Here is a 21,718-nt window from a genome sequence, read left to right on the forward strand (position 1 = left end):
AGCCTCTAAGCAGGAGCTTATTGTTTGTCGTCCTATCCTATCTGATCTTTTGTCTGCCAAAAAATTATTTCGTGATGCAAGATGGCGCGTCGAAAGCAAAACAAGAGAACGCAATTGATTTGAAAAACATACATTAAAAGGAGCATAACGTGGCGCTTGCTTGAAACTTGTTTTGCAAACTAAAGTTATCACATTGAATCATGTAAAGGTGGATTTATTCCAACGATTCAGTTAATGACTCACTGCTTATTTATTTCCTTCCCTAAGAGTTAAATTTAGGCCACATAATACCAAGTTTGGTATACCTTCGCATATGGAGTTACAAGGGAAGCGAGAAGAAAACTATTGTGCATTCAGACACCATATTTTAACCAACTGGGTCTTCTCAAGAGTAAATCCAAGTTCTTTCTTGGAATTGGAAAATGGAAAAGGTTGGAAAGTATGTTTATGAGAAGAAAGATTTGATAGGCCATGGTGCATTCGCCATTGTTTTCAAGGGAAGCCTGAAGGAGGTTAGTGGATTTATGGTATTTTACACTGCTGGTGTTTGTTTCAAAAGTCTTAAGAAGTATTTTTGTGACAATGCGAAATTGACAACAAAGAGAACCAGTTTGCGGTGAACTTAACAGCACTGTGCGTGTGGTTTGTCATGAAATCCGTTTAATTTTTCCACAACCCGTTGTTTTGTGAGCAGTTTCCATTTCGAGGATAAACAAATGTAAGAGACGATAATAATTAACAGAGAAGAAGACGTATTTGTTTAAAACTAATATTTATAATTGTATCCCAGAACTTTTTGTGTTGCGTTGCCTTAGGATCCCAAGATTTTTTGCATGTCAACAATGTAGGTTCCTTATGAGTAAACAAGCGGGATCATTAGTAGTTCATTTAGTCAATTATTTCAAAAGTGGATATATTTGTTCAAAAAGAAGAAAGGTTGTTTCGCTTATGGCATCTACGGATTATTTTTTGCATAGATCTGCTTTTTACTGTTATGTATCAATGTCCCTACCTTGAGTTTTTTTTAAACTTTACCTTTGCACTTTTAATCTTTTTTTGTACATTTTATTGAATATTCACCAACATTTCTTTGATTGATGCCAATTTCTTTTATGACTTGAGAATTAGCTTGCAATTCTTATGATTTTAGAACCCTTCAAAAAATGTTGCTATCAAAACCATATCAAAGAAAAATATTGGAAAGACTGAAGGACTTCTTGGGAAAGAAATCAAAATATTGAAAGTATGAACTTTTCAATTATTTTGTCAGCTAAAAGAATTCTTATAGGGAAAATATATGGAGATTAGCTTTTATCAATGGTTGTGCAACATGTAGTGAATTTTTAAAAATAATATTGTTTAAATAAGTTTTATACAAGTTGAGGTCAAGATATCTTTAAGCTTCAAAAAGCTATTTATGTCACCACATGTCCACAGCATTGCTTCCCCAAACATTTATTAGAAAATATTAGAAAGGTTTGGTACAGAAATGCCACATTGTGCCTTTATTTGAAGAGATAAAGTTGTTGTTAGTGATTACAAGCAGGCCTTGGAAGATTGAGATCTTCATATCGAAAGCTTTGAAAGAGTGTTAGATAAGAGATTCAACAGTGGTACCAAAAATCAACACAATATGAAATAACAAAACATGCAACTGTTAATATAAATATAGAAATATAACAAAACAAAGTCTCAAAATTGTTCGCATTTTTCTAGATCCGTAAGTTGCCATCATTTGATGAGCTTTTGTCACTGTCATTATCACTACTGTTCTGTTTGGCTTCAAACATTGCTTCATCAAAACGCATGGCTTTAAATCGAACATTAAACTTTGTTTCCCTTTTTATGCTATCCATTCTATAAGATACGCTAGAACATCTATTACTCACGAAAGCAAATATAAACTGAAAAGCAATGCGATAATTTGGGCAGAAATCCAATCGCTGATTTGCACAGGTGATTTAGCACAGGTGATTTGCACAGCTATTAAGAAAAAACAGAAAACAATACTTCAACAGAATATTAACACTTGCTCGAAAATCCAATAAATCTGCCGGAGAATATGCTTGATGGTCTGTGTCCTTGGTGGTTATAAGAGGGTTGTTAGATTAAAAATGGTATCAAAACCCAACGTTAATTTGCTGAATTTTTTTCTCAAGGGGTAATCTTACGCAAATTGGGAAGGTTGTTTATGCTTGATCAAGTTTATTCAACAAATTCCTAAAACTTAGTTTGCTCCGAGGTAATGTTGTTTGTACCTTTTGAGGGGCTCTATAAATTGCTCTCCAAGGCTTTTTTAGGTTTTTCAGGGCAAGGCCTGATTACAAATTGCTTAAATGCTCTCTAAACAAGGTAGTAATTTCTCTGAAACATGGCAGAGTACAAAAGGTACACTACCAATACTTACAGCTACCAAAAGAAGACCTATAGCTATCTATCATGTGAAATTAAATTCATAGGAGACTGCAGAAAAGCATTCATGCAAAACTTCAACATTTCAAACCTATCATTCTAAGCATTTGTAGCAACTTAACAATAAGTTCAGTATTGATATATTATATATATACTTTATGATTGCAGCACATTTATTTGGTTTATTGCTGCAGTGATATATTGAGCATCCAACCACAAAAAGCAATAGAGGGGCAATAAAGAAATAATGCTTCTTTGAAATTGGCTTCATAAGCATAAAGGCCGTCTATTTTAAACTATAAACAATAACTTGTATTACTCCCATTGAAAACGCAAGCTATTAAAGTTAGAACTTGGTAAACAAAGTCATTATATTTATGATATATGATAACCTGTTTTGTATGACAGTTTTAATTACTCTTTCTAATTATTATCCTTCAGGATCTTCATCATGACCATATTGTGCAGCTGCTTGACTGCATTGTAAGTCAGGCCTATTTTTTCCGCATATTCATCTTTGCAAACATCTAATTTTGATTTATGATTGCTACAAAAAAGATCCAGTTTCTTTTCTTTCTGTTCTGAGTATCTTAAAGCTAAAAACATTTTCCCCATGCTTTCAGTCTGTCCTTGTTGTTGCCTCTCACTTTCCATTTCTTTGAATCAAAATATTTATAAGTTCATCCCATCCAATGATCATAATTTCTTCTCAATTTCTTCTTGGTTTCTTTGTGACCTTTTCCCCTGTCGTAATTTCAATTTATCCTCAGAAATGTAGAACACTTTTATAAAAGAAAATGCGGAGAGTTAAGCAAAATTTTTACTTTGTATTGCTTTTTTGTCACAACCAGATCTTTTTGGTAATTGAACCACCTTTAACCTAGAAAAAGAACAGAAGATTGATGCAGAAAGCTATTTATAACTTTGTCAAAACTTCCAATTCAAAAGCAAACTTCCATATAGATTTTCGTGATAATCTGACCTTCACTCCTGGTAAAGTCATACCATCATATGTTAAAATTGTAAATTGTTTCCTTAAGTTGTATTCATTGTAGCCAAACCCTGAAAGTAATTGATTCTTTGGTGTTACAATTTACATTGTAGTCCCTGATATATTTGATTACTTCATTTCTTGATTCCCTTTATCGTATGTGTATGTTATTTCCGCTGTATTTGCTCACATTTTAGGAAACTACTTCTCATGTTTACTTGGTGATGGAGGTTAGAAAAATTTCTTTCTTCAACCTGCTTCTTGATGTCATTTTAATATGGTAAAATTTAAGGAACTAGAAAGAATCGAAATGGAGAATACCCTAATGATCAAGATTGGGCAAAAAGTTTGTTAAAAACATATAACCTCATTTTTACAATAAATCTTTAGTATTTACATTGAATTTCTTTGGTCATTTGTTCTAATTAACTTATTTATAACATTTTGCTAATTTGATTGCCATGTTTTACCAGCATTTTACATATTGATTTTATTCATGTCAGATGAAAAATTAAGAACCTCCCATGCAGATCTAAAACAGTCAATGATATAGTTTTATGAGCTCTGTGACACTAACAAAGCGAGAGTGGAATTAAAAGACAAAAACCATTCCATTTGAATGATATATTCATGCATAGAACCGGAGAACCTGCATTCTTTAGTCTTACAGCATTCTTTGCCATTTATTCATTATCATAGCCTGACAGTGGAAGTAGGTCATTGCTGAGGAATAATAAGAAATACAATGAAATCAGTGACTACAACGAATAATTGTGAACACATGAATTAGCCATGCACATTCCATCAGCTAAAAAAGTTCAAACAAATCAATTTTTTAGGAAGATGCTAAGCAGTTTGCTGGACTTGACTGCATCACTCTCAATATTTACCAGGGATATCAGGTCTTTTAGGCTGTCATAAATGAGACAATAAAAGCAACACAACTATAAACCGGTTTTAACAATTTCAAATTTGAATCGTTTTATCTAAAGAACACCATCAATTACTTCTAAGTTTGAAAAATTCTGTAAATCCCAGAAACCATTGCAGTAAAACGCATGGAAAATGAGACTTTTATTCCCAGCATATTCCCAAGTAGACTTTGCTTAGTTAGAATTTGTCACGTTCTTGCAGATTCTATAGTCTAACTCACAAAATTTTAGAAACAGATTTTAATGACATCATCACTTCACATCCCCTTTCGTCAGTCAAAATACCATTCAAAAGACAAAATGATCGACAATTTTGTCATTGCTCAACTTTTTGAATTGTTATTTCTCTGTTGGCAAAATGTCTGGCAGGTGGATTTGGCAGAATACCTAAAGAACGTCTGTCTTTGACAAACATCAGACAATATTGCCAACTTGCCCGATATGAAAGCTGGAAATAATGAGCAGCTGAGACCAGATTACTGCTTCAAAATCCTTCGTTTTCAGACCAACACCCAGCAAAGTTGTGCTAACCAATATCCAATCTTGTCTGGCTCATTTTACCCCGCATAAGTGAAAATCTCTCAAAACAGACATTGGTAACTCTAAACTGTATTTAGCAATCAACTTAGTCTGAGTATCACACCGTGGAAAATCGATTGCTGTATTCAATCGAATCCGGTACGATATCATTCTGTCCTCCATTCGCACGGTGAAGGTTCTAAATACGATATGAGATGAATATGATATGAAAAGAATACGATATGAAATTAATACTGTATGAAATGAATACCTTTAGAAATTGTCTTCCTTAAACGACTGAATCTGATTGCTGATTTGTCAACTTTCTTGCAAAAATCAAATTTTTTTGCTCAATGGTTCTACAAGAAAAAATATCGAATTATTTACAGGATGATGTTACGAATCTCAGTTGTTTGAAAATAGCAAGAATATCTGAATTCCCGTTTTTCCGCTTTTCGTATTTTGAAGTTTTTACTTTCTCGCTAAATTCCCCCTTTTCCACGCTTTTTTCCAGATTTCTTGGTACCAAAAGCTTACTTATCAAAGTTATGTTTGGTATTTAGGCTGTAACATTTTGATAGACGTAATGACATTTGACTTCGGGATGGAGTTTGTAGGTTGATGTTCAGATATATAATAAGTTCGTCTTTAAAAACTAAGTTCATAATTATTTTACCTTAATATTGTATTTCTTTTATATCTACAATAACTATTGCTTTCTCTGTTTTCAGTATTGCAATGGTGGAGACTTGGCTGATTATTTGCAAGGTTAAAAAACTTATGAAATCACAGCTTATTTTTCTTGTTTCATATATTTCATTTGTTAGTCAGCTCAATGTGATTTGAGCTATATTTCAATACAACCTGTTGCTCTAGCCATGCAAAGTTTAAACCAATTTTTTAATTTGATTGAATTTGTTCCTTGAATATTTTATAATATCCCTTCCGTATCCTTTTAGTCCCGTTAGCAAAAATTAACTTCTAGAAGTTGAATTTAATAAGAACACTTTGTTTTTTTATTGTGTTTATGCCCAAAGAAGTTTCCTGCATGTAGCAATGTCCCTTATATTTTTAATATAGATTTTCATTTATAGCAAAAGGGACCCTGAGTGAAGACACTATTCGGCAGTTTGTGCTGCAGTTAGGTGAGAAATTTAATATCAAAGTAAGCTATCATTGTTTATGCTTATTGAAAAGGATGTTTCCTGGCAGCAAGGATGTCTCGTCTTTTATAAAAATTTACACCAGAGCATATGTATCAGTGTAAAAGAAAATGTAAATTGAATGAATTTTTTTTAGAGAGATTGAACAAATGAATCGATTCTTCGAAGGATTTTAACTAATTTTTGTCATTCCACTCATTTCAGCCTCTGCTATGCGAGTGCTGAATTCCAAGGGCATCGTTCATCGTGATTTAAAGCCACAGAACATCTTGTTGAGTTACAAGGGGAACAAATGTCCGCAACCAGATGAAATCAAAGTCAAAATTGGTACGCTATTTCTAGCTAACCTTTTCCAAATCCTATAAGTTTTGCAATCAAAGTACATGCAATAGTACACAGTTCTATTGACGAGCCGAAACATTTTCGCCTTTTCTAACAAGATTGTCCTCTAGAATTCTTCTACACTGGTGAAATGCAACACTTGGTTTTGGTGCATGCAATGAAATCCCTTCTTTAAAAATTGTAATATTTGATACTGGCTGTCAATTTTTTTAACCTTGTTAAAGTACATCTGTGCCTTTTTAGCTGATTTTGGCTTCGCAAGAGTCCTTGATGGAGAGATGATGGCAGCAACACTTTGTGGATCCCCTATGTATATGGTAAAAAACATTTTTCATTACCAATTTGTTAGCAAAACCAGCTTAAGTGTATTTCACTGTTCGTTGTTATAAACTGATATTGGCTTGGTTGTTTGATTGTGTGGATAATTTTGCCCCGTGAAGCCTAAGCTAAAGCAGACTAGAATCCCTTTGATCATTTTAGATTCCTTTCAGTTGTATTTGTGATCACATGTAGTTTACGGTCAGTACCCATTCATTTATAAACGCAAATGCATCTATGTAAAGTTGACTTAAGAAAAAATAAACTTCTTCAAGTTTTCACTTTTGTTTTGCAGCTGACGTAATCATCAAATGATAAACACTATTTCAAACTAAAAGTCTCATTTTGATTTCTGATAAGTGTGAAATCTTAGTTTTGTCTCTCCAGTTAATATGAAGTCACTTACATGTACCTTGAATTCCTTAATAGATAGTATTTCCTTTAGATGATAAATGCAATTTCCAATTTTGCACACGGTAGTTTTGCCATGATCGATGCTAGCATTTTCGTATTCCTTATAAAGTTAATCTGCCTCTTGGTGATTAAGTTACTTATTTCTAGGCTCCAGAGGTAATAATGTCAAAGGCCTATGACGCAAGAGCTGATTTATGGAGCATCGGCACCATTATTTATCAATGCTTGACTGGCAAGGCACCTTTCCAGGTAACGTAAAATTAGACTGGGCTGTAACAGCGAAGTTTTCCTCCTTTTTGGGGCCCCTGAGAATTACTATAATTGTATTCTGGATGTCTTCACTCATTACTGAGAAATCGATATAAATTTAGTCAATACCTGCATAGCATAACACACAAATCCTGAGTTTTCAACATTTCTTGGCTAGCATAGCACACAATTTGGTGCCTTTAAAAAATACGGAGACAATTTTGTCAGCGATTGGTGGGAGGCTTCTTAGACATGTCCTGAATCGTTATGTGGGCTGTGAGCATGTGGTATTTTAATCTTTTTCTGCAATAACATTTAACTGAATCATTTATCATGAACAGGCAAGCAACCCCCAGAACCTTCGAAAGCTTTATGCAACCACGAAGAACCTTTCTCCAAGGTAACGTATTTAATTGTACAAGTCTCTCCATTTAATAACGTTTTATAAGGAAAAACTTGATTTTTCAACCAAGTCAAGCTCGTTCAAGAATATGTATTCTAATAATGCTTTGTGATAGGTGGTAGCGCGTTGGTTTTTCAATAGTCTCAGTGGCTCTCTTTGCCATTGTTAGAGTCTTTGTCAATTGAAACAAAATAACGTTCAATCCATTAGCCTATATAAAGATTTTTCCTGAGCATAACGATAGTAGCAACAAGTCACAAGGAACCTGAAGTGACCAGCAAATAGATAGTAATATTGGAACACTTTTTAGGAAGCTACATTTTGGTCTGCGTTTTAATAATATAAAATACGTGTTGCTATGTTTAATGCAAAATGCAATGTGATTACTGTTGATCGATTAATACGTATTGTTTTGCCAATCTTTTGCTTGTGATTCCTGCGTTTTTGCGTATGTTTTTACGTTCTTATAGTTGATTTTAGACAGTCATCGACTTTTTCCATCGGTCAGCTCATGTGCCTATTTCTTAGGATTCCTCCTGGCTGTTCTCAAGTAATGAAGAATCTCTTAGTTAACTTGCTGAAAAAAGACCCAGAAGAAAGGCTGAATTTTGGTAATTTCTATTTTTAATCATTATATCATTCGATTGTCTTTCAGTAGGGTGTAAGACTTCTAGATGTCAGCTAAAAACGTAATTAGAATTTTTGATTATTGAAGTTTTTCTATTTTCCAGTTGAAACTTTTATTGAGGAATATAGATAAATATTTGTATATATAGAGCTTAAAAAATCTTTATCTTTACCTTATATAAGTAACCCTAGCAAACCAACTATGAATAAAGGTTTATGGAGTAGACGACAGTTTATTGTTAGAACTGATTAGCATTAATTATCATAATACAACTGACCGCCTCGTCGCTTTTCATATTCTAATTTTATTCTACAATTTTTCCTGGCAGATCAATTCTTCAACCATCCATTTCTTTCCAACACTGCACCAATGAATCACTGTAAGTTCACTTGAAATATTTTGGTAAAACCTGTATTAATGTCTAAAGCAAACTATCAACGCTAACAACTCTGAGGATTTATAACTTGGTTTGGGAGTTTCAATTATTTTTAACGAGGTCCTGACCTTTAAAAATTGACTTGTGCTACTGTATAATTCTTTCTAGATATCATATGATATTGCATATGATATTTCTAAATACCATATGATATTGCACATGATATTTCTAAAATGCATTTGATATTGCATATGATATTTCTAAATAGCAACTGATATTGCATATGATGTTTCTAAATTGCATATGATCTTGCATATGATATTTCTAAATAGCATCTGATATTGGATATGATATATCTAAATAGCATCTGATATTGGATATGATATATCTAAATAGCATCTGATATTAGATATGACATTTCTAAACTGCATATGATATTGCACATGATATTTCTAAAATGCATTTGATAGTGCATATTATATCTCTAAATAGCATCCGATATTGGATATGATATTTCTAAATAGCACATTATACATTGTCTTTAAAGTAAACTTTTGTCTCACACTCAAACGTTGAAAACATTTTTAGCAAGCCCAATGGCTGTTCCTTCGAGAAGAAGAGCGTTTTCTGCAAGTTCCAAAGGCATTAGATCGCCAATGTTTTCTCCGTTTGGTGTTTCAACGGTATGCATAACGTTTTGCTCATATTGACTTAGTTTATTCGGCACCATTGTTTAGTCACTAATTGTTGGACCGAATATTAAACGACGTTCTTTCTTTATTGGGAAAGACCATTTCAGACAAAATATCAACACAGCTTTACTACCCAACTATTACAAATCTTTCTTTGAAAGATCTTTCTTCCTTTTTTTCAGTTTAGCATTGAGAGTCGTTGAAAACCATTCTCAATCGTCATTTAGTAAATAATTGTTTGACTAAATACAAGCTATCTTCAGTCTTTATAGAAAAAGGGCATAAACGGCGTCTCAACCCCTTTAAGGTGTCCTGTCTTAGCATCTTTGTTACCTCGATGTGTCATCATTTTAGAGAAGATTCATTACACCTTTGTTCCTCAGTAATTTTTCCATTCCATCCATCATCAGTTCATGTAAATAGCGTCTCTCCTAATATCAAAAACTTTTTGCATGTTGGATGACGTATTCACAGCAACGTTTTGTTTCCGGGAGAAGCTTTGACTAACTGAATGCGTGCACTAATTTTCAGGAGTGATTTCAGACAGCTAATTTTGATTAATTCTTCAGCCCATCGAAATATTTTGTGTTATCTTTTCTGTACCAAACTAAGATAAGTTGTCTCAAATTTCAGGCCTTTTTACTCTGCAGGTGTACACAAGTTTGTCCTGCAATAGATATTGGCGATGACATGTCAATATTTGTTGCTTTTACTGAATAAAAACTTTGTAAACAAACCACACCCAAAAGCCTCGAAAAATAAGAATATTTAAACGCTTTGCTTGTGTTTTAGAGCCCTGACCTGGATCAAGGGACGGAGCTCATGCAAGACCCACTTCTGTCTCCTACATTAGCCCAAGCATCACCGTTGGAACGGTACGGTCGATTTAGAGGTAGGACCCAGTAAAGTCTAAGACATGTTAGCGCCCATCTTGCTCAATGTGGTATAACTTTCCTCGTGGATATGTTTTTGTATAAACAACAAGTAGAAGTTATTAATTAAATATGATAGTCCGTCAAAAAAAGTTCACTTCGAATAGGTTTTTTATCAGATTTTCAAAATCTTGTTACAAAACATTTTTCACAAAAAGGTAAGCTGAAGCCTCAAAAATCGACGAGAAACTCTACATCAAACGATAAAAGTCAGTGAAATACAAATAGAATAATAAACTGATAAGCGATGTGATATTAATCCTGCTATCAAAAACTAGCAGCAGCTATTAAAAGCTGTTTTCAGGATCTTCCGGAATACACGATTTCAAAGTAATATAGTTTTTTTTTCGATTTAATCCATGCTTAATCTCTATATTAATAACAAGAGCGAGATTGGCGCAACTTTTGATAACAAAGTAATTTTTCAGGCGATTTGAAAAGATCCCGAAACGACATCAATTGATATTGTTTTCCCTGTGCGGTAACCAGCTAGAATTTCATTCACCCCAGCCTTGTCTTTAACAGAGTTCATCTGTTAAGATTGCTTTTAGAGAACATCAGGGTTGCTCTTTTCTATCGCCCTATCATTGTAGAAAAATAAGAACAATAAAGGCGTAGCAGTAGTTCAACAGCAGTGAGAAAAGTATAATGTTGCGCAATGCTCTTTGAATTTTCACAGAGATGCATGAAATATTAAAACCTTATCATGATATGCACATATGACTTTAAAATGACATACATTGTTTCATAAGGTCATACCCATGAAAAACATTCGCTAACTTAGCAGTGAAAACCTCTTGATTTTTGCCAATTCTTAAGCCAGAAAAATTTTCGAACTCAGGTCGAAACGACAAAGATCCGAAATAAATTAAAATTTGTTTACTAGTGTCAAAAGATAGTATGCATTTTAATACGCCATTATTATTAAAACTAATTGATACGGAGTTTTGCGGTATGTCCATTTGCACAGAACAGCAAAGAAAACTTTCAGTGTTTCGAAGAGCGTCTTATGTTGAAATAATCGTTATTGGAGTTTTGTATTTAACTTTTATATAGCAGGTCAAGATGTCTCTCAAGATGTCAGAAATCTGACTGGACCTTCCTCTTTACCAGAGGTATTGTAGAGCAGATTTTAATCGTTGCATATATTCGTATAGTAAACAATTTGGTAGTGTAGTTGCCCTAACTTTGAATGACTTTAGCTTTGCTGTAGCGTCAACAATGCGGAACAGTTTAGTCTCGTTTGGTACTAGCCGTCTAGTTTTACGTCACTGATGCGAAACATTTCTCATGCTGACACTTTACGCATTGTTGAACAGTATCTGAAAGCTGACTTTGTTATAAAACGAAAAGCTATTTTTGAAAAGTGTGTAAGAAGGAAGAAACGTACTACCTGTTGTCTCGAGCGTCCCAGGGCTCCATCCAGTCGACAGCAAAATCTCATTTAACTGCCCGGTTAGCCGCGCCCGCTTTCCTGTTTCCTGATGCAATGAAATATTTCACTTGTTTTCAGTACCTTCAGCTATGGAATATTAACAATCATCTTGTGGTATACCATAGAGGTTCATTTCAAAAACGAATTCCACACTTATCAGTTGAACGAATTCAGTTACCAGTCTCCATTTTTACCCAGTTTTCAATTTGTATCGAAATCTGATTTTATTTTTCAATTCATTGCTGTTTTAGGGCTTTATTGTTGTGGCAGATGAAATCAAGAGAAGCTCCTCCGGTCCAGGTACGATCATCTTTGTGCAACTACCTGAAAACAGTGCTGTTAGTCAGTCAAATTAAAATGAATTTTCTATCAAATACTCCGGTACAAATGCTATATGAGATGCATTCCTTATCTCACATAGATTCATGCGTTGAAAAAGGCCCGTATGTAATGCTTCTCTCTAATTAATGTCAGTTCTTTAAACATCAGCCCTTAACATTGCAACATACTCCAAAGCGTCTATCAAAGCCTGGAAATGTTTTTAGTATCTACAATGCTTCCAAAAGTACATAGAGCCTCCAAGCAGTTTCAGTCAATTCTTGATATATTTTGAATTCACAGTTAAAGAAATAGCCCAGTTGCCCCCTTTCTCCCACAGCAATTTTGGAATCGCATCAAAACCATCCTAGTTTCAAAGTTACAGGTTACGTTCAAATAGTGTATTTCTAAAGAGGATAATCCAGGATTGTTTGAGAGGAAGAGGGTAAACTGCTAATGTGAATTTCAAAAATAGTGTTGGTGTTTCAAGACTTTATAGGCATTCTAGCTTTTGAGGAAGCCTATTTTCTATCCGCCGTTTTACGCCTGCTCTTAAATCGCCTTACGCACAAATTCGAGGTAGTGCTTTTTTAAAGCATCTCACTTTTTTCGTTTTCGTTCCGTCTCTCCTTTCTTTTGAGAAATTCTGTTGTATGTTTAGTACTTGGATAGGAATTTCTGTCTTTATTTTCAAGCATCTTTTAGTAGCTATACTATTGTAAAAATTACTGTTAGCTATCTATACGTTGTTTCCCTTATACTGCCTGGTCATAGATTAACAAATTTCTTGACTTTCTTTTAACAGGTATTGTTCCGAGTGGTGCAAGAAAGATTCCTTATTCTCGTGTGAGGTAATTCTTATATAGTTATATGTTTCCATTTGATTAAAGTTGTTTTTCCTGTTGGCACCAACAATTTTGCCGTACAAAGTTAGCAGTTAGGCTGTTAGTGTCCTAAGGCATCGTGTAGCCTGTGTTGATCGAAGATTCAGTTCCTGTTTACATGATAGCGTATTCAAGTAAATAGGTATGATAACTTCGGCATAGCTTGTCTATCGTCCGGTAGAAAATGCGACGACTTCTTCACTTGTATACAAATAAAAAATCTCCCGCACAGAACCTGGCCTTGCAAAGGAATCGGCCTCTCAACATGTACTTTCGATTTGTTTTGGTAGTCAAGGCTATCCAGTCTAGACTTGTGTCCTACACAGTAAATACATCGATGGTATACACTCGTCTGCTTCATTCGCTTCTCTTTCTCCGAGGCGTTCATATTTTCAATTGCCCTCTTTAATGAAGCTCAAGGCTTGAGCTTAAGAAAAATTTCACCTTAAACAGTGTATAGTTTGCATAACCAGGAAATGTTCATTTTGAAACGATGCTTTTGTTTGATGAATTTAAAGTTATGCGTAGGCATAACGAGAGTTCAAGAACTCCTTCCCAAGAGATCATAGGCAAGAAAGCTTGGTGTTGCTTATGGTAGTGTAATATTTTGATCGAAATTGAGCTAGATGAAATTGTTAGAACAAACGTTGATCCAAATCTTCACTTCTTTTTCTTTACTTTTTAGTCCTGGAAATCGGACAAAACCAACAGGAAGCACCAAGCCGTTATTTTCTGTTGGCTCACCATCATCACCTTTTTGCTCACCTAGAAACACGCCGCCTTCGAACTCACCACTTCGCACACCATCTCCAAGAAGCTTATTGGATTTGTCTTCATCACCGAGGTGCAGTCCGTCCGAGCATACTCCTCCGCATCGTGGCTCCCCTTTAACCAACATACAAGAAGTTGAAAATGAAGCGCGTTACGCTACGTCTGAAAATGTCCCGATTAGACGGAGAAACTCATCGAGGAGGAAACTGAGCGGGGTTGATGTTTCACCCGAGTACGCAGCTTTTCGAGATAGAATGACTGACGAAAACCTTTTCAGAAAATTGTCCATACCCCAAAAGACAATACCAAGTGCCTTAAGTAAAACACAATCTAGAGAGAAGCTAGAACAACCAAGTCCACCGGTTGCCCGTCCTTTGGGCAAGGAAATTTCGAAAAGGAAACGAGCGACGAGTGAAACTATGATTCATCAAAAGTCTCTAACTGAGTTGGAGAGTGAAGGAGGCAAGAGTATGCTGCTACCCGACGTCAGAAAATTAAGCACAGAAAATGCAAGTCAAAAAGGTCGTGGCATAAGCAGAGTTCAGTCGTCTCCGGCGTTTTTATCCGAAGTTGTGAAACGGCTTTCTGTTCCACTAAGAACAGATACCGGGGCTGCGACTCAGAGTTTTTCAGATTTCCTGCGGCAAATAGCAACTGAAGGTCTGGGATCAGCACCGTTAGCCAAGCTCTCGTCGCCGATATTTAAAATAGCCGATCATGTAGATTCACCTCAGTCAGACTTCAGCGGCTCGACCCCGCCTACTTTTTTGCAGATTTCGCCCAGCAGCTGGTCTGAGCTCGCCGAACTTGCAGTTGCAAGGGAAAGAAGGATTTCACTATCTAAGCGATCGGTTTCGCGGACACCATCAGATGCGAGTGAACGGAGCGAGAGGCGAATTAGTGAACAAAGCACAGATGCCCCCAAGCACTCTCAGCCACATGTGATCACGTGCAAAGGTTCGAAGGCTACTGTTGGCTTTATAGAAAGCCCCAAAGCGGGCGATATCATTAAAAAGCTTTCATTAGACCCTTCTTCGCCATTCGGGATCGATACCCACATAGGCCCTGTGATGCTAGAGCCCCCGGATCTTCCGGAAGAAACCTTAATGCCAAATGAACATTTGAAAATTATGGAAATAATAGAAAGGACAGCATGTTACGCTGATTGCATCATAGGAATTTCTGAACAAGCTGAGAATTTTTGGTCAGAGACGTACGATCTATTAATCAAACACACGAAAACGTCCAGAAAGAGAGGATTAGAATCCATATTACCTTCTGAGGAACTAAGGCAAATGCAACAAGTTGCGCTACTTTCCGAAGCAGTAAGGATATTTTTGAATCTACTCGGATTTGCTCAAAGCGAAGTTGCCGCTGATAATTTGAGACCAACAAAAGCAATGAAAAGTGGTAGGTTTCTCGTGCTGTTTTTTTTAAATGCAAGTATACAAAAATAGGGTTGAAGGAAGTCTGGCTGAGCAACCAATCGTATCATTAGTTAGTTGATGGTTGAAATAACTTGGTATAAAAGTGATTAATCTTTTATCCTCTTTGCAGCTTTATTATCTGTGAAAGAGAAAACGACAGCTTGTTGCAGGAGGCTTTCTTTGCTGAAGAAAAACATAGGGAGACCATCCAAAGACTGGAAAGGCGTGGCTGTAAGTTACTTACCATGGGCTCCGACACAGGTTGAAAAGTGGTGGGGGGGGGGGGTCATCGTAGGCCCTGCTTTGTGATTTCATCGTTTGTGACATTTAATCGTTTTTAAAAGGCTTATTATAATGTGATTTATTCATTCTATCGTACTTTATATAGAGATGCTGCTTAATTGAAATCATAATCAGCATCATCCTACAAACTTGTCTTTGATTATTATCTTTCACTAGGCTGTTTCACCCTTAGGCCTGCATTGATTCTTTGTTTCTTTAACATAGCCTGCTAAGTGTTGCTTGCTTGGTTGTCTGTTGGTTATGAACTCATTGTACTTCATGCAAAGCCACGCGCCAAATCGAGTTATCATGCTACTTTGTCATTTCAATAATCACACTGATTTAGTCACGTGCCAAGGGTGCAATGCTGCATGCAAAGGGTCCTGCCTCGTACTAATATGATGCCAAGCAGAAGGCTTTCCTCATAAGAACAGCAACAGAAAATGAATGTTACTTAACTTGCATCACTCTTTTTCTTTTAGTCAAATGCCAAATTACTGATCTACTTGCATGCAATGGTTTTGGTAAGTCATTTTGTATCTTCAATGTTCAGATCTTTGCTTCAGTTCATCAACTATTGTTATAAGACTTGTCGGTGACGAAATTTGTATTTTGCCAAGAAAGGAGAAACAATTGACTATATGGTCGATGAAATGCTATCTTGTCATTAACTTCACAATCCCTCTGTAGCTATCTTTCCATATAAATTTTTTCTCTGAAAATATCATTGGTTTATTTTATCATTAGTGAAATTTTGAATGAATCAGTTATCTGAAATCAGTTTAACGATTTTTTGTCAGTTCAAACCAAAATTATTAACCATATTTATCGTTCATTCACCTTTTTTTATCATCAATCAAAACCTAAGGAAACAACAACTTACTTTATTTGCACCATGTAATGGGGAAGGACATATAGTCATCTGGTCCCGACTGCAGATGGTGCTTACAATTCAACAGAATTACAATAGTCAATAATAAGTTTGTCTCACATTAGATGTCGGAAGACATCGGTCATAAAGATAAGTTCTGACCTTTCATTAGACAGTTCAGAATGCCCAAAAATGTTGAAGGAAATTTCCAGATGCTAATTGGAATGAAATTTCCAGAATGTCTACTGTGTGAATGAATATCTAATGGGTGACAAACTTACTCAAAATTAATGATTAGATAAACAAAATACAGTAAATAAGATGGGTAAGGCGCTGCTGGTAGTTTTATTCAGTTTACTCTAGCCTTCCAGTTGACACAATGAATGATATTGTTGCCTCCAAAATCAACTTGTTCGCAATATTGTTGAGCCGTGGATTACCAACAAGGAGTAGTTCATATAGGGCCTCAGATTTAAGATTATCAACCTCAAGTCCTGGGATTTCTGAAAGCTGATCAAAGAGATCGTTACGCATCTGGTCATACATGGGGCAATGCAGGAGAAAATGCTCATTGTCCTCAATGCCTGTATTGCACGTGCAGATGGGACTCAAAGATCTCAAAGTTGTGCCAAAACTTTTGCTCGCTCAGGGGACTGAATCTAACCCGGAGCATAGTTAAGCATCTTGATCCAGCTATGTTTTTTTCGCCAGAACAAAAGACATTGCTGTTTATGTGCTCTGTATTTCAACCTTGGAAATTTATTATCTGAACCTCATATCTTTTTAGAGTTTCTGAACTAGTTTCCCGTGTTCAACTGTTTAGAATGCTACATAGATACAAAGTGTCATGTGATTGTCATTAATGTGTGTCATGTGACTCTACTTGATCAGGCGTTTGCCAAAATATATCTCCCATGTATGATAGAATACGAGGGTCACTCCAAAATTATTGAGATATTCAGTAACCGCTTGAGATATCAGTTTGAAATTCTTTTGGTGGCTTGTACCATCTATTTCACCCATGTTTTGTAATTTTTGTTAATTTCAAGCGCGGGAAAAAAATAAAAAAGGGTTTTGAATTTCAGCACCTTAGATGTTCTTATTTGTTAAAAATGGAGCTTGAAAGACGTGATTTTCGCGCAATGATTTATTATGATTTTAAAAGGGGGCTGAAACAAGAAGAGTGCCTAGCTCAACTTCTGCAGACATTTGGAGATAATGCACCTTCAAGGGCAACAGTTTTTCGATGGTTTGCCGAATTTAAGAGAGGGAGGGAGAGCCTTAAAGATGAGACCCACCCAGGGAGGCCCCCAACTGCTGTTGTGCCAGAATCAGTTGCCGCTGTGGAGAAGATGCTAAGGCAAGATGGTCGGATGACTTATTCTATGATGCAGGATAGCGTAAAGATTGGATCAGCAGCATTGCACACAATTTTGCATGAAAACGTGCAAGTTCGGAAAGTGGCTGCCCGCTGGGTGCCACATTGCTTGTCAGATGAGCAAAAAGAGCAGCGCGTCAATTGGTGCCAGTTTATGCTGCAAAAATTTAATGAAGGGAAGTCGAAACGGGTTTATGACATTGTGACAGGCGATAAAAGTTGGGTTTACCAATTTCACCCGGAGACAAAGCGCCAATCCTCAATTTGGATCCTTCCAGGTGAAAACCCGCCGCAAAAATTTCGGCAATCCAGAAGCGTCGGCAAAAGGATGGTTGCGTCATATTTCTCAAAGACGGGTCATGTCGCAACCATTCAAGTTGAAGACCGTCGTACAGTGAACGCGGATTGGTATGTTAACCACTGCATACCACAGGTTCTAGAAATTTGGCGAAATAAACGTCCAAGGACCGGCTTAAGAGGTCTACTTTGGCACCATGACAACGCTTCCGCTCACACAGCTGCTTTGACCATCGACTTTCTGTCCGAAAAATCAGTTCAGTTGATGACCCACCCGCCTTATTCACCTGATTTGGCACCTTGTGACTTTATTCTCTTTCCAGCGGTGAAAGAAAAAATTCGCGGAACCAAGTTTGATAGCGCTGATGATGCAGTTAGTGCCTTCAACGAGGCTGTTTCTGACCTGGCTGCGGAAAAATGGGCCCATTGTTTTGATATGTGGTTTTATCGTATGAGACTTTGTGTGGAAGCCAGTGGAGAGTATTTTGAGAAACTGTGAAAATTTGAACACGATGCCTCTTGCGGTTTTTGAATATCTCAATAATTTTGGAGTGACCCTCGTATAGCCTAAGCTAGCCTAAATCAATTCTTTGCCCTCTTGTGGAGTGGGATCTAACCTATCTACTCTGTTATCAGTGTCGCAATGCTGCATCCGATGAACTTCTCCAAAAACCTTTCAATCAAGTGAGTCTTTTTCATTTTCTTTTGAATAAGAATGAACATTTTTCTCCAATTTTTTATCCTAATTTTGCTTGATGTTTAAATGTTGATCTTCTGGTGCACAACACAGTTTTGTGGCATGCATTTAGATTAATGAATGAGTTTAAGACTGATTGAACTGATTGGTTTAAGACGGTATTGTTTCAAAACAAAGGACTGATAGTTTCGTCTCCCGAACAATATTATTCTGTCATCGTATGCTTGGGACAGGGTATATTTTTTGAAGCAATACTGATCTCTTAGTGTCTTTATCTGCATCGGAGACTTACCCAACTTACTCTATAAGTTATAATTGATTAATCAGTGCAGTTTTAATCATTTTGATATTTTTTCAATTCAGCCGGATGAAAAATATAAAGTTGCCCGATTTTTACTCGAGGGATTGTTATCTGAAGCAGAAACTGAATGTGACAGAGTCACTGTCACAAAATGTATCCTTTCAACACAAAACTGAATTGCTGCGTACAACTTATAATATTCTTCCAATTTCTAGTGCTTTATACATCAAGTCTTTTTGTCAGAGATCTTTTCCCCCAGTTCATCTATTGAGGGTTTATGTCTTTCTATTTAGTTTATCTTCTGCTCATCGTAAGCAACTTTTAAGTCACCCTGTTCTTCCAAATTGACAGAAAATGGATGGCTCGTTTTGACATCGGATGAGCCTAATTTTTGCTCTTTTCTAATTTTATTCTTGAAATGGCCTGTTTACTATTGTAAAGATTTCGACTACCAATTCTATATACATAATTGTTTATTCAGTCACAATCTTGGCTGTATACTGTCGATCAATTATTTAGAACTTGGTTGACAACACAATACTTCTTTGTTTAAACAAATCCCATCTTTTTGGAACCCGTCTCAGCTTGAAAACGAAGCAGTGCGCCCCCAAAGCTCCCTATTTGCAGGTTTCAGAATTGTAGAAATGGTTGCATTTTATCCTTAATCGCCATAACAGATCTGTCTGCGATTGAGCAAAGGCTTGGGTTGCAGAGATTATGATGCTTGCCAAAATGTTTGCTATCAGATACCACTAAAGCGAGAAAAATTAATCTCCTTTGATCTGCTATCAAAGAAGATTTATAAATATTGTCCTTATGTATGTTCTAGTTATTGCTTAATTAGATGTCAAATAAAAAAGAAGATTTTCATAGAAAAAGCCGAACTTTATCAACCTTCCTGCCCTTAACAGCAAATTTTATTTTTTGTAAATTCCATAAACTATATCTAGTGTATTTTCCAAAAGGTTGGGCACATATCCAACCAATAACTGAAAATGTAATCTCTTTTGTATACTCATTAATTTATTTGAAGACAACTTTCAAAGGCTCTTGCGCAACCGGCATGCTTTGCGATTATATTTTCAAAACCGGCCTAATATCGTACTGCATGAAAATACAAATCGCAATCAATTTTTCAAGACAGCTGTCGCTAAGCATGCCGGTCGCGTCAGAGCCTTTAATGTGCCCATTTGAATGCTGTCTATTATTTTTAATTTTGATAAGCTTTTTTATTGTTTCTCTATCGACATAGCTTAAAGAAGTTCCTAGAACGTCCTTAATGCTAATATGCTCTTGAAATATCCTTAGATCTATCACAAATGTACAACTCAGAAAGACCCATTTTACAAACATTCTAGAAACGATAACATTATCTTAATGCTTTAACATTCTGATGTAACTGTTATCCGTATAAGACAAGTCATAACAACATGCCATATACAGTATTGTTCAATAACCTATATGAATCGATGTATTTTTTTGTTTTCATTTTATTTACGCGTTGGTTTGTACGCGTTTATTTTTGCTTCTAAGAGAGTAAAGTTTAGTAAACAGAATGGAGTTAGGCACTAAATAAGAACGAAAAAAAATTCTTTGAAGAGAAGAATAAGGGTAAATTTTTTAAGCATTTTGTTATATCCAGCTTTTAGTAGCAAGGAAACTGCATAATCTTTAGAAGGTATCACTTATGCATTGGATGGCATAGAAATATGTCATATAACAGAGCGATTATAAGAGAGTTAACTAGCCCTCAGCTCTTTTTACGTTTGATTTATTGTGTAAAACATTGTGTATAGTCCATCTTTGCGCGCTTGTATTTTAGTTTTGTTAGACTAGTTTTCAACAGTTTTAGCTGTAAGTTACTTGTAGTTGGTTGGTGTAGATTTTGAAATAGAATTGTAGTAGGAAATGCGTTTTTCAAACCAATATGTAAGCATTTTTATAGTAAATAGAACGGGTTTCATGTATGTCTCATTGAGATTATATGCTTGAAAGATCGTGAAACGATTGTTGCACAAAGAAATGCCATACAGAGTTTATAAACATTACCAATTAGAGGCAGCATCGTCGATCCAATTAGAGGCTGCATCCCGATGGAGGCTAAGGCTGATTGCAAAATTGGGCCTAAATGCGTTGAATAACTTCGTTTCAGAAGTGCTTGTGCTTTAAGCCTTGGTGAATGCCACCATGGTGTTCTGGAGACGACAAGCTTTTCTGTTAAGTATAAACTAGCCCAGTGTATAACAAAATCGATATAAGCGCTTGACCTGGAGACATTTATCATGTGTATATGTAAAAATATTAACAAGGCTACTGTTTGTAAGTTTTTGGATTGTAAGCAATGTCCATTTATGCTAGATTTGAATTCGTTTGCTCGATATACTGCAAGTGTTATTGATCATGCGTTGCTACAGAATGCCCGATGTCAATTCTTTCAGACTTCTTCTTTTTTATTCGAAGCATGAATTTGAGTAACTTTCACAGGCAGCTCCTTGGGTCTAAGTTACTCATCAATGTTTTCAACAATTATGTTTTGTCATTTCCCTTCCGAGCGAATCCAACAGAAAATGCTGTATCAATTTTAGATCCAGCTGTAATCCTGTAATCCTAAGAAAGGTTGGTCATTTTGTTTTCAAGAAAGACAAAACCCTGTTTCAAGTATTTTATTACTCGAGAGAGAATGCAC

General features: G+C 35.8%; 1 protein-coding gene across 2 annotated transcripts; it reads left to right on the top strand.

Annotated features, from left to right (window-relative positions):
• Window positions 1-67: 67 nt before the first annotated feature.
• On the top strand, window positions 68-21,415 carry LOC135683656 (serine/threonine-protein kinase unc-51). 2 transcript variants are annotated; one of them, XM_065198970.2, is made up of 23 exons: window positions 68-512; window positions 1,151-1,243; window positions 2,854-2,895; window positions 3,601-3,633; window positions 5,586-5,622; window positions 5,949-5,999; window positions 6,222-6,344; window positions 6,603-6,676; window positions 7,239-7,340; window positions 7,682-7,740; window positions 8,272-8,354; window positions 8,700-8,750; window positions 9,336-9,430; window positions 10,232-10,331; window positions 11,428-11,486; window positions 12,058-12,106; window positions 12,930-12,975; window positions 13,694-15,189; window positions 15,337-15,437; window positions 15,971-16,012; window positions 18,671-18,718; window positions 19,095-19,185; window positions 19,710-21,415. In XM_065198970.2, the coding sequence occupies exons 1-23, from the start codon at window positions 423-425 to the stop codon at window positions 19,751-19,753; spliced, it is 3,009 nt and encodes a 1,002-aa protein (XP_065055042.2). In that variant the 5' UTR covers window positions 68-422; the 3' UTR covers window positions 19,754-21,415. The 2 variants fall into 2 exon arrangements, with proteins under 2 accessions (XP_065055042.2, XP_065055043.2); XM_065198971.2 differs by having other exon boundaries at window positions 11,431-11,486.
• The last annotated feature ends 303 nt before the right edge of the window (window positions 21,416-21,718 follow it).

This window comes from Rhopilema esculentum, chromosome 7, assembly GCF_057945365.1.
Source record: "Rhopilema esculentum isolate cy_ngs chromosome 7, ASM5794536v1, whole genome shotgun sequence".
Lineage (NCBI taxonomy): Eukaryota > Metazoa > Cnidaria > Scyphozoa > Rhizostomeae > Rhizostomatidae > Rhopilema > Rhopilema esculentum.